The 13,886-nt window shown below is 39.2% G+C and overlaps 1 protein-coding gene across 1 annotated transcript in view; it reads left to right on the top strand.

Moving 5' to 3' along the window:
• The window catches only part of PCDH9 (protocadherin 9), an 89,681-nt gene extending 76,590 nt beyond the window's left edge, over positions 1 to 13,091 (top strand). The window contains exon 3 of the mRNA XM_056555490.1: positions 10,650 to 13,091. Coding sequence (XP_056411465.1) covers positions 10,650 to 10,667 — 18 coding nt within the window. The 3' untranslated portion in view covers positions 10,668 to 13,091. The remainder of the gene's footprint in view (positions 1 to 10,649) is intronic.
• Positions 13,092 to 13,886: the final 795 nt, after the last annotated feature.

The raw sequence follows: 13,886 nt of genomic DNA, 5'->3' as shown, positions 1-13,886 counted from the left end.
CTTACCAAAAATTAGCATAAGTTATGATAGAAATGTAATCCTACTTTTTCGAAGGGTACAATAACAGCACAGAATTTACGAAAATTCTGTTCCGGTGCAGCAGCCTTCCATTGTCTTCAATGAGATTTGTCTGTACCATGCACACTGCTGAATTTCTGTGGTGGAACATTCTGCAATGGAAAGTCAAATTCTGGACTCCGCTGAAAGAATAAACAAGTTCATTCTTTTGATGCTGCAGACAGATTCCATAGTATGAAACAATAGACAGTGCAAGAGGTTTGTGCATATGAGATGCCGATCTTAAAGGGTTTATCCACCATAAGGTGATTTTAGTATGTACCTGGCAGACAGTAATGGACATGCTTAGGAAGGATCTGCGCTTGTCTTGGGGCTAAATGGCTATGTCATGAGATTACCATAACACTGTGGCTAGCTTTTTGTGAAATTGTATTTCCTGTTTGACTTTTCTTTACTACAAATCCCACAATTCCATTTTCCTCCCTCCCACACATAAGCCACCCCACCCATTAAAAAATAAATGAGCTGCATCCATTCAAAAGACCTGTGGTTTTCAATCAGGGTGCCTACAGATGTTGCATTAGTTGCAGATTGATCTCTCTCCCACCCAGCGATCCCTCCACCCATTGAAGCAGACAGGCTCCCTTTCATCAGCTGACTAGTGAGTCAGGTCTTGGCCGCATTGCAACCTGGGAAAAATCTGAGACAACAGTAATTTTGTATGCTGGTAAAAATAAATGTTGGAGTGAAAATCACAGAAGAATTGTGAGAAAGCCATCACACACAGGTACAGACACTATATTATGAACTACACTAACTTTACAGCCCCTGTAGCATAGTCAAAAAAAAAAAAAATCCTGGAATACCCCTTTATTAAATTGCTTCCTTAGCAGAAAGTGGAGTGTGGTTTCATTGTGAATCCATATATTAAATGTAATTTAGCTTGAAAAATACAGTGCAACAGCCTCCTATTGTTCTCAATGGGATTTTGAAGCACCATTTACCCCATGGAATTTCTAAGGCAAATGTTCCGCCATGGAAATTCCTGACCCCGGACTCCACTGAAAGAATGATCCTGTTTATTCTTTTGGCGGAATCCGCTTAAAAATGCATTGCCATCTATTGAGAATGCACATTTCTGAGCGGCTTGTTTTCCCAGCACCCGCTCCAGACAGAATCCAGGCAGAGATTTCGTAGTGTGAATGAGCCCTTACTGTCTATAATTTAGTCAGCTTGAAACTAGGCCAAGCAGCCAGCAGTTATGCATGCATTGGTGTGGTGCATTCTGTGTGACTTGGCACATCTTGTTGGTACTCTGTTAGAAACTTTCCAGATGTGTATACCACCTCTTGGCTGATTTACTTTACTCCTGTATTTTGTGCCACAACTCACTCCATTATTAAATTGGAGGGGGGTGGGGGGGGGGGGGGCATTTTTAAACTCACAATTCCACAAGGTACTTATTTAGGCGCAAAGCTACACCACCTACCAGTAGGCATGAGAATAATTTCTACCTTACACAAGTCAAAGTTTAACCCCTTGTGGACAACAGCGCTCCACTCCCCTTCTATGACACGTGCTCAGGAGCTGAGCGCGGCTCATAGCTGGGTGGTCCTAGGTGGTCCTGGTGGTCTAGGAATGAGGATCCTCTAATGCTTTAACCCCTTAGACACCACAATCAAATTTGATTGTAGTGTCTAAAATGCAAGTAAAAATGTCCAGGCAGCTCTGTGAAAGTAAGTAAAAACACCTAACCTGCCAAATTCAGGACCCGGGAAAGTGTCTACTTCCCTCCCTCACAAGTGTCTAGAAAAAGTGTATGTGGTAGAGCTTTTCCCACCACAGCTGCGCAAAATTCATCATCCTGCTGCACCTTCTTGATAAATAAGATGCACGCTAGCTCTACCATAGACATTCTTTGATAAATCTGGGCCATACTGTATATGGAAAAATTCAGCACATATCAGTGTTTTTCAACCAGTGTGTCCATATCAGCGTTTCCCAACCAGTGTGCCTTTATCTGTTGCAAATCTACAACTCCCAGCATGCCCAGACATGTGTAGCGGGCATGCTGGGAATTGTACTTTTGCAATAGCTAAAGGCACACTGGTTGGGAAACATTGTTTTATATTATCCTATAAATGTAGATTTTTCAATAATGAGGCATATATAATACAAACTCAAATCTGTCTTCTTGCACACTATTTAAAGGGGTACTCAATGCCACGCCCCTCCCATAAACTTGCATTGAAGGGGCATGGCCTGACATCGTATCTGACCCCCAAAACGCACACACAGTATAGGGAACTAAGTGTTTCAAATGCTGGCCAGTGGAGTACCCCTTTAAGGGGTCATGTATCAAGTATTACTGAAAAAATTAAGGAAATACATCAGTGGATGGTCCGCATCACACGTTTATCTAGATATTACTCAGATCTTGCAGTTTGGGAAAGCAGAATGCATAACCAGAGGCTATGTGCCAAATAACATAACACACACACACACACACACACACACACACATATATATATATATATATATATATATATATATATATATATATATGTGTGTGTTTGTGTGTATATATATATATATATATATATATATGGTTTATTCATGTGAAGAGCATTATGGGACTTGTAAGATCATATAAACATCACATGATTTAATGCATATGATCCCATAAATTAGGAACTCTGCAGCATGTCATGCACCCAGGGAAATGGAACCTCACATCTGCTTGTTATGGGGGCACATTGCACATCCTTGCAGTTCGCACCTTACTATATAAATCCATACAGATTAATTACAGGAAACACCACTCGGTCCATCTGCTCGGCATTCGCTCATGTTACCCTTTCATCCATGTCTTTTGATATATGCTTGGCTTTCTGTTAATCCTAGTGTAAAAAGTTAATGCTTAATTTTCCTGGGAAATGCCGTCTGACTCTCAGCCACTCTGAAGCGAAGATCATGTCCATGAAGCATAAATCCCAAATCATCCAGCAGAAATCGGATACAGCTTCTTGTTCCCCATGGTGACTCAGCCCCTTGTGTATAACCTACTACAGTTAATTAATCTGCACAATTTCCCTTGGGCTTGTCTTGTTTATGAGAAGGAAATAGGAAGTTGGCAATGTGCTGTGCCCTGATTCTGTGCACCTAATGGTAACGCGTCTGAATGTGGAAATTCTGTTTCGCTTACCATGGTAAATACTGTTTAGCTGTGCAAACTGGAAAATCGTAGCCAATGGTTAATTCATGAGATTATTTTTGTTATTTAGTTTTTTTATTTTTAGACAAAACTGCATGTGCATGACGACAGAAAGACAAATAAATAAATGTACAAACAAATACATACAAATAAATATATATATATATATATATATATATATATATATATATAAAAATAAGTACAAATAAACATATAAATAAATGTGTACAAAAACTCATGTTAGCTAAAAAAAAACAAAAAAAAAAACAACTAGCATTAAAAATACAGATTAAAAATATCAAATTGAAAATACAACTATGTGTGCATTTTTACAGGCAGCACATCACTCATGTTTTGGTTTCAGTTTATTTGAGTATTGCATTTTTCAATAGATTTTCTGTATCACTTAAATGGGCAACGTTTTATTTGTTGTTACTGATGAATATGAAAGACCTTTTGTAATATGGTTGTTTATATTTTTTTTATATTTAATGAAGAAAATGGCCCCTGAAAATCCCACCACTAGGAGTCCCCATACCTACTAGGACACTAGCAAGTCCTGCAGCAGCATCAGGCTTGTCCATGAGTCATGGACAAGAAATGATCAATGGACAAGGCTGCATGAGCAGATCCACCAATCACCTCCCACCACCACAAGGAGGTACATTCCCCTTTTCCCTTGAGAGGATTTCTAACACTTTGATCTTATGAAAAGAGTTCATTTTATCATAAATAGTAACACATATACAATATATATATATATATATATATATATATATATATATATATATATATTATTTTTTTATTATTAATATTTTTTATTTTATTTTTTTAATTTTTTTGTTATTTTTTTGTGTGGGATCTGACAGGTACACTTTAAACTGTTGGTGGCATAGTCACTAAACTGACATATGCTTTTATACTTTAATGGGCAAGCATATGTTTCAGCAAGATACTGCAGTGCCAACTATATTGAAAAGTTTAACTGCTGCACTTTTCAATTCAACCATGTATAAATGTGTCTTACCTTTCCTTTAATTTTGTTAAAAATTCCAGTTTCTTATTAAACCAATTTAATGTAATATCATGATGTGCTGTCAGAACACTCAGAAGGCTTCATTTACATAGCAATCACTAGGCTTCTGCACAAAGACAAACCCAGCACATACATCTTCTGAAAACATATCACCAAATCATGAGAAAACCTGTACTAACACTATGTGATAATGTGTTCAGTTTAGCAATAACTTGAGATAGAACATATTTGTAGTAGAAAAAAAAAAATAATAATTTATGGTACTCTGTAGCAGATATATGAAAATGTATATACACTGCTCAAAAAATAAAGGGAACACTAAGATAACACATCCTAGATCTGAATGAATGAACTAATCGTATAAAATACTTTCGTCTTTACATAGTTGGATGTGCTGACAGAAAAATCACACAAAAATTATCAGTGGAAATCAAATTTATCAACCCATGGAGGTCTGGATATGGAGTCACACTCAAAATCAAAGTGGAAAACCGCACTACAGGCTGATCCAACTTTATGTAATGTCCTTAAAACAAGTCAAAATGAGGCTCAGTAGTGTGTGTGGCCTCCACATGCCTGTATGACCTCCCTACAATGCCTGGGTATGCTCCTGATGAGGTGGCGGATATCCTCCCAGACCTGGAGTCAGACATGATGCCCTGATGTGCTCATTCATATTCAGGTCTGGGGAAAGGGCGGGCAAGTCCATAGCATCAATGCCTTCTTCTTGCAGGAACTGCTGACACAATCCAGCCACATGAGATCTAGCATTGTCTTGCATTAGGAGGAACCCAGGGCCAACCGCACCAGCATATGGTCTTACAAGGGGTCTGAGGATCTCGGTACCTTATAGCAGTCAGGCTATCTCTGGCAAGCACATGGAGGGCTGTGGAACTCCCCCAAAGAAATACCACCCCACACCATTATTGACCCACCACCAAACTGGTCATACTGGAGGATGTTGCAGGCAGCAGAACGTTATCCGCAGCATCTCCCGACTCTGTCATGTCTCTCACATGTGCTACTTGTGAACCTGCTTTCATCTGTGAAGAGCACAGGGCGCCAGTGTGAATTTGCCAATCTTGGTGTTCTCTGACAAATGCCAAATGTCCTGCATGGTGTTGGGCTGCAAGCACAATCCCCACCTGTGGGTGTCGGGCTCTCAAACCACTTTCATGGAGCCTGTTTCCGACCATTTGAGTGGACACATGCACATTTGTGGCCTGCTGGAGGTCATTTTGCAGGACTCTGCCAATGCTCCTCCTTGCACAAAGGCGGAGGTAGCGGTCCTGCTGCTGGGTTGTTGCCCTCCTATGCCTCCTCCACGTCTCCTGATGTACTGGCCCGTCTCCTGGTAGCCCCTCCATGCTCTGGACACTACGCTGGCAGACACAGCAAACCTTCTTGCCACAGCTTGCATTGATGTGCCATCCTTGATGAGCTGCTCTACCTGAGCCACTTGTGTGGGTTGTAAACTCCGTCTCATGCTACCACTAGAGCGAAAGCACGATCAGCATTCAAAAGTGACCAAAACATCAGAGAAGCATAGGAACTGAGAAATGGTCTGTGGTCACCATGTGGAGAACCACTTCATTTATTGGGGGTGTCTTGCTAAATGCCTACTATTCCCACCTGTTGTCTGTTCCATTTGCACAACAGCATGTGAAATTGATTGTCAATCAGTGTTGTTTCCTGAGTGGACAGTGTGATTTCACAGAAGTGTGATTGACTTGGAGCTACATTGTGTTGTTTAAGTGATCCCTTTATTTTTTTGAGAAGTGTAGTTGTATGTGTCTAGATGTTACAAATGGTGCAGGTGAAGGTAAATACTTAAAGGGGTATTCCAGGAAAAAACTTATATATATATATATATATATATATATATATATATATATATATATATATATATCTACTAGCTCCAGAAAGTTAGACAGATTTGTAAATTATTTCTATTAAAAAATCTTAATCCTTCCAGTAGTTATCAGCTGCTGAAGTTGAGTTGTTCTTTTCTGTCTGACAACAGTGCTCTCTGCTTACACCTCTGCTTGTCTCAGAAACTGTCCAAAATAGGAGAAAATCCCCATAGCAAACCTCCAATGCTTCAGACAGTTCCTGAGACAAGCAGATGTGTCAGCAGAGAGCACTGTTGTCAGAAAAAAAAAGAACAACTCAACTTTAGCAGCTGATGACTACTGGAAGAATTAGGACTTTTTAACAGAAGTAATTAACAAATCTTTTTAACTTTCTGGAGCCAGTTGATATAAAAAAAAAAAGTTTAGTTTTTTCCTGGAATACCCCTTTAACATATATGATTTATATCCACATGTATACCAGTTCACAAAAACAATATATTTGTCAGTAGGTACTTTACCTGTTATTGTTGGGACTGTTAGAGGCAATGGGTGTAGACCTGCTGTGATACCAACCAGTTTGGCTTTGGGCCTTGCTCTGAGGTATGGTCTAGAACAGGCAGATGGTCAAGTAAGGTGGCACAGATTTAGGTCAGCAACTGGAGAGTTATTGTGGTACAGAAAGGATCAGGCAGTATCAGAGCCCGAGAAACAGACAGAGGTTTAGATACAGAGGATAACGGAATGAGAATAGCACACCTTCGCTAACAGCACTAGGAACCAACAATGCTTAGGCAGGAGATAGTGGGTGGAGCTATCTAATACAGGTGTAGATGAGCTATGATAGATATGGGAAGAATTAGGTAAATGTGCACTGGCCCTTTAAGTTTGCAAGAACTGGCACATGCATGCCTTAGAGGCCAAAGAAGGAATTGCAACAAAGGAAGCAGCATTTCGGTGGCAGCCAGGAAGAGTGACATGGGTATAGACCAGGAGCTAAAAGCAAAGGTTAGGGCTAAGATGCCACAAGGAGCCACCTGCCTGTGTTACAGTGACACAGTGTGGCAGTAAAGCAAGTCTTAGGGGTACATTAGTGACAGCTTAGCAATACAATTAGATCAATTAAAGGATAAGCCATAAAAGACAGTGAATTGGCAAATGGTACAGAAAACCATGTATCAAGTTCGTTTTTACAGGCTCTTTAATTTACATATCTGTTCTAGATGTTAACGATAATTTGTACTGACAGAGGTGCTACTGGTTAGGATTGTAAGTAGCAAATTTGATCCATGCAGACAGTCAAGAGACAAGTTTAACAGATTTCCTGTAGTAAGATTATGCCTTCAGGAGAGTCAAGTCTTTCAGTATGCTTCCTACAACAATCAAGAATTATCATGGAGCTATTCAATACATGCTAAAGATTGAAAGGATTAATGAAGTATGACAAAAATGTACCTTCGGGTATATGTCTGTATGGATTTTCAACTGGCGCTGTGAAACATCAGACTTATTGGCAACTGCTATTGCTATTTGTACATACATGTCGTACGGAGGAAGTGTGTGAAAGTCAGGCTGAATCCAATTTGTGGCTTAATCTGTCACAGTCACTTATGTCACTATTAACCACATCTTGTTCTTCAGACCTTGACTCGTCTTGTATTTTTAGGTCATTTGCTTTAAGGAAATGAGATGGCGATTTTCATTAACTTATCACACTAGATGACTGGATTACATCTTAGAAAATTCATAATGATGCTCATAAACAATAGTTTAAGAGAATTGTGGGATATTGTATTCATTGTTGTTGGGGTGATGTACTATATCTACAGCAGGGGTCTCAAACTCAAATCATCTAGGGGCCACTGGAGGTAGTGGCTGGGTGAGGTCGGGCCACATGCGCCCCTCCCTCACATATAATGCCCCCATCATGCGCCCCTCACATATAATGTCCCCATCATGCGCCCCTCATCATCCACCAGCAATACCCCCCACCAGCATTAGCACCCCCATCATCCACCAGCAACACCCTCCCATTACCCCTACCCCCCCTATGGTAATAGCATGAGCTGATGGATGATGGGGGTGCTACTGCTGGGGGGGGGGGGGGGCATTAGGTAGGCAGCAGTTTCCCCACATTAGGAAGGTAGCAATTCCCCACATTAGGTAGCATAGTTTCACCACATTAGGTAGCATAGTTTCCCCACATTAGGTAGCATAGGTTTCCCACATTAGGTAGCAGTTTTTTTCACATTAGGTAGCATAGTTTCCCCACATTAGGTAGCATAGATTTCCCACATTATGTAGTATTGTTTGCCCACGTTAGGTAGCATAGATTCCCCATATCAGATAGTATAGATTACCCACATTAGGTAGCTTAGATTCCCCACATTAAGCAGCAGCATGTTCCCCACATACCCTGTCCTGTGCAGCGCTTCTCCCCTCCTGCGGCGGCCTGACGAGTGACGTCACTGACGGCCTCCTGCACGGACTGTGGAGGGACGTCACATGCGCGACTTCCCTCATCAGATTCGGGCCGGCCGACTGGAGATGGGGGGGGGGATGTAAGTGAAGGTAATGGGCTCTATTGGACAGGGCAGGGGAGGTTTTGATCGCAGACGCAGATTAAGACAGGGGGGTGTATTGTGGCACCACAGATGCAGATAAGACCGGCCAGACACCCACACACAGGGGACGGAGATCCCCATCAAGTCTTGTGTGAAGTCTTCCAGCATTTAACACTGCTTGCCCGAAGCAGGGCTAAATGCCTGAAGGTAGAAACAATGGAGATGGTCGGCACTGCTCGATCTGGTTAACGGCAATGGTATATCGGTGGATGATGAAGGTGCTGGATTTGAAGTAGGTGGTTCTTTGACAAAGTTCAAGACACAAGGATTGTTGCATGAAGATATAAAGAAAGTAGTCGGCAACTCACCAGCTCTTCTGATTTCTTCTTTATTACATACTCACATAAATAGACAGTACATGCCGGGGAGGGACACAATGGGGAGGGGTACAAGAAGGCGACAGCAGCCGTTGTTTCGCATTGGCTTAGTGCTTCCTCCGGCCTCCTAAATGCCTGAAGGAATCACCTGCTCGGCTCCCGAAACTGTATGTCCGGGGTGTCGGGTGATACAGATTACACATCCCTGGTGCGGGCCGCAAAATGTCATTCCGGGAGTTTGAGACCCCTGATCAACAGAATAGCTCTATTATCTATCTATCTATCTATGTTGGAAAATGCCCACTTCTATGACTTAAAGTGGTACTCTGCCCCTAGACATTCAAAGGATAGCGGATAATATGTCTGATCATGGGGTTTCCGCCTCTGGCATTCATTAAGAACGCTGGGTGTGGGCAGCAGGGGTCGTGACATCAAGGCCACGCCCCTCGTGAAGTCACACCACACACCCTCAATGCAAGTCTATGGGAGGGGGTGTGGCATATGTCATGCCCCCTCCCAAAGACTTACATTGAGGGGGCATGGCTTGAGGATCCAAGCCTTTGGAAGAAAATGTTTCGAACACTGGGGCTGTGAAGTACCCCTTTAATTTTATAAAAGTCACTCTAACAGCTGGTTTCAATAGAATCATTTATGATATAATGAAGATGGGCGTCTCCTGGCTAAAATAAATCATCGGGGATACATATCTGCCAGGAAAGTTTGGTAACAGCTTATTCCCCTAACCCCCATAGAAAACAAATGTGGAAAGTAGCATAGAGCTGACAATGATATCAAAACAGTGAAATCTCCCCAAAAGACCACCTCTTTGAGAGGACTGCCCCCATAGAAAACATTTATCAATGCAGCTTTGGATGTTTTTTTCAAAAAGGTTTTACTGTATTTGGCCACATGATAGGGGATAACAATTGAATTCAGGGGGGGGGGGGCGACCTCTAGGCAGAGCAGAGTCTCCTGTTGGAATGGAGTAGTGGGATGCGCATGGTATCATTGCTCCATTCATTCTTTATGAGACTCAGGTGTCCGTTCGTGAGATCATAGGGGGCCCCAGCAGTAAGACCCCCCAATGATTAGATATATATACTCTATCCATAACTTTGCTAGTTGGAAACCCCTCTTTAAGTGCTCATGTTAGTTAAGTGTTTATAGAACCCCACATTGGTGCAATAACCACGCTGTGTGTATGGTGGTCACACGGAATGCATTGGAGCATGTCATTGTTTTTCTTTCTTTCTTTATTTTAATAAATACCCTAAGATAGATAGAAAATGGAAATAATTTAAGGGCAGACTAAATGACAACATTTCATTGAAATTGGAGGTTCACAAAGGCCCAGTCTACTCCCACATGGGCATTGTATTCCGAAAAACATATGGCATGTAAAATGACTTATCAGGTTTACATGCTTTATAAAACCATAAACAATATAATTTTTTCTAATGTATCATGCCAATAAACATCAAAAAGTAATGCAAATATGATTATACTAGCAATGTAGGAAAAGATAGATGACATTCCATAACAAATGATAATCATTTTTATATATGTATATATTCTTGTTTATATTCACAGGCTGAAAACATGTCCTGATCAAGGCCAAGTCAGAGCGACTCAGTGAGCACCCATCTCAATTTAACTTTATTAGGACACTTTTTCAACTTCTGGATGTAAACAAAAAGCAAGCAGAGGTCTTGTAAACTTTGTGAAATTGAAACTTCTATTTGATATTTACATAACTTAATTATACAATGAAAAGCATCATTTTGGTTATATAAGCAATATGTGGATAATTTATCTGGCAAAGGAGTGGAAAAACAAGATATTACAGTATACAAAAGCTTTATAACTCTTATATTAAGAATAAATCTGTGCAAAAAAGTAAATTTATATCAGGTGGCTCCTTAAAGAAATGAAAAATGTTCAAAGTTTAACCTAACCATATATGTGTGTCTATAGAACATAATGAAAACATACCTTAAACTTTGTGTTATTTGAAACTGATTTGCCATCTGGAAAATATTACTGTATTTATCACATGCGTAATCTATAATCCAGAACAATTAGACATATATAGACCCATAGATTGTGCCTGGTTGTGTGTAATATGCTAGTATTGTGTGTTTGGATACATAGTAGAGAAAGACCTATGTGATATCATGGGTTGTTATTATAAATCAAACGGTATTGAACACTATACTGTATTATCATTAATAGAAAACTATATATTAGAATCCCATTTAGCTCAACTTCTCTACAGAGTGTATGTGTTTAAGTATTACCTAGGTCCCCAACTAGAAAATATTAAGTAAATCTATATGGTTGTTCCAAATCTAATAATCGTTGCAACCATTTGTACTATTCATTGAAAAACATAATAAATGTATCTTAAAGAAAACGTAGAACTAAAATTGTACCATGAGTGCTACATGGAATCTGTAATGTTAAATGGACATTTTTGTTTATACAAAAGTCCTTGAAGCGGTTGAAGTCAGCCTTTATGTTGAGTAGCTCAATAGAGTTTCCTCTATTCATTTTTGTTGTATTAAGGTCAGAGGACACAATGATGTAGCAATTGGGGGAGATTTATCAAAACCTGTCAAGCGGAAAAGTTGCTAAGTTGCCCATAACAACCAATCAGATTGCTTCTTTAATTTTTGAAAAGGCCTGTGAAAAATGAAAGAAGCAATCTGATTGGTTGCTATAGGCAACTGGTCAACTTTTCCTCTATGCAGGATTTGATAAATCTCCCCCATTGGCTATAGACCCATAACTGAAGTTAGCTTTTCAACCCCAACCACCACAAAATAGGGGTAGCATTTATATGACATACCATACACTAGCTTTAAAACCATGTGCCAAGGGGTTTGCATGGTATTGACCTGTATACAGTTTGTTCAGTGTGTATAGCTCTGACTGTAGGTCCTCTGTGCTAGAAGCTCATTATAACATTTTATTTTATAAAATGATCTATGATATGATGTCTGATGAAATCAATGGACATCAATAGCATCCACAGTTTTCAGGGATAATCCCTGCTTTCCAATAGATGATCCCATTGTATTAGCTAAGTCTGTCCTAACAGTCTATATGGCATAACTACATATATACTATAAATGTTGGTTATTTAGAGATTTTTAGTGTTCTTCAAGCAGCAAATTTCCTCTTTGACTTTTCAAATTCCCGTATGTTATAAATAAATCAAAGAATCACAATAAAGACACATTTTATACAACATAGATGACTTTTGGAGTTCAGATAATATATTGTATCCTTATACTATATACTGTATGCATGCATATGTAGCAGCTAACATGCCAACAGTACTTGTGATTCCACACTACATACTTACTTACCTTGCCTTACTTTAACTGATACCGCTATATTAGTCACTGACTATAAATATTAGTTATCTCCTCTTCCCATTGTGCACAGCCAGAGGCTTGATGTATTGAAGCTTATTTTATAGTCAATTTGCATATGCATTCCTAACGTAAACTAAATGTTAATAGTTCTGATGACATTTCCGTCTGACTGATGGCTAGATCCAGGAGACACCACAAACATAGCAGCAACCAACAAAGCTGAGGATTTATGAGCACCACAAATGTTGATTAAATAGCTTTTATACTATGGCCTCAATATCTCACGCTGACAATAATCCCCATGCAACCCTAAACTATGTAGGTTATAGCAAAAATAATCACATTTTCTTTCAATTGTGAATTGTGTACATATGGAACAGACAACTGGTTTAAAAACAAACAAAAATATATCTAATAACTAGAACAAATTTCAGTTTTAAAGTGCAATTGTTCTCTCTAGGCTTCTGAAAAGTTAAGTATTCCGTTTAGTTCACGTTTAGAAAATGTTTGTATCTGCCCTTTAAAAAATAAATAAATCAATAAATAACATTGATATATGCAATATAGTTTATCAATTTTAGAAAACTAGTTTGAAGTCATGAAATCCGTGTTATTAGTAAAGCAATTTAGTAATCAAAAACAAATGCTACACTATTCCGTATAATAATAATAAATAAATATATATATATATATATATATATATATATATATATATATATATCAAAATATAATATATATATATATATATATATATATCAAAAAGACTAACACTAAGTAATATTCTTATGTACATCCCTTTACAAAAAGTTTACACCAATTATGTGTGAATATTTCTCATTTATGCAATTACATTTTTGCCTTTGAAAGGTTTTAGATGTTCAATAATTTATACAAAAAAAGTTATTAACTTAATAAAGTGAACACTGACTTCTTTAAAAAAATAGCTTTATATGTGGAATTCAGGCAATTGTTTAAGCGCTTTGAGATCTAAATTGGTTCTGCCACCTTTGTCACTTTAAAAATGAATGGTAGTTTCTCTGCCAATTATTCCACTGAGGTTGCACTGCACATTTCTGAATTCTGAATAGACATTGAGGGATTGAAGAAGAATTCTGTCTGTGTGATTTTACTTGTTCAGTCATTTTTTACCTAAATAGCCAACAGCATGTCTTATTTCCCCCGCACCACTATGTGATAGGACCCTTTTACATGGGCTGTTGGCTGCCAGGATACAAGCGCCGGTCTTGTTGATCAGTCCTCATTTAAAGAGCCTTTACACGGTTTGATGATTGTTCAGACAGGGCCTCATGAACAATTGCTGCATCATTTGTGAAGCCTTTACTCCCATAATTTGCTGGCTGAACATGGACTATATATGGCTATGCAGCTCAGCCTTATTACTGACCTTAAAGGGGTACTCCAGCACTTAGACATCTTATCCCCTGTC

This window comes from Hyla sarda, chromosome 2 (assembly GCF_029499605.1).
Source record: "Hyla sarda isolate aHylSar1 chromosome 2, aHylSar1.hap1, whole genome shotgun sequence".
Taxonomy (NCBI): domain Eukaryota; kingdom Metazoa; phylum Chordata; class Amphibia; order Anura; family Hylidae; genus Hyla; species Hyla sarda.
The sequence above is the reverse complement of the archived record's forward strand: the minus strand, read 5'-3'. Positions and strand labels throughout refer to the sequence as shown.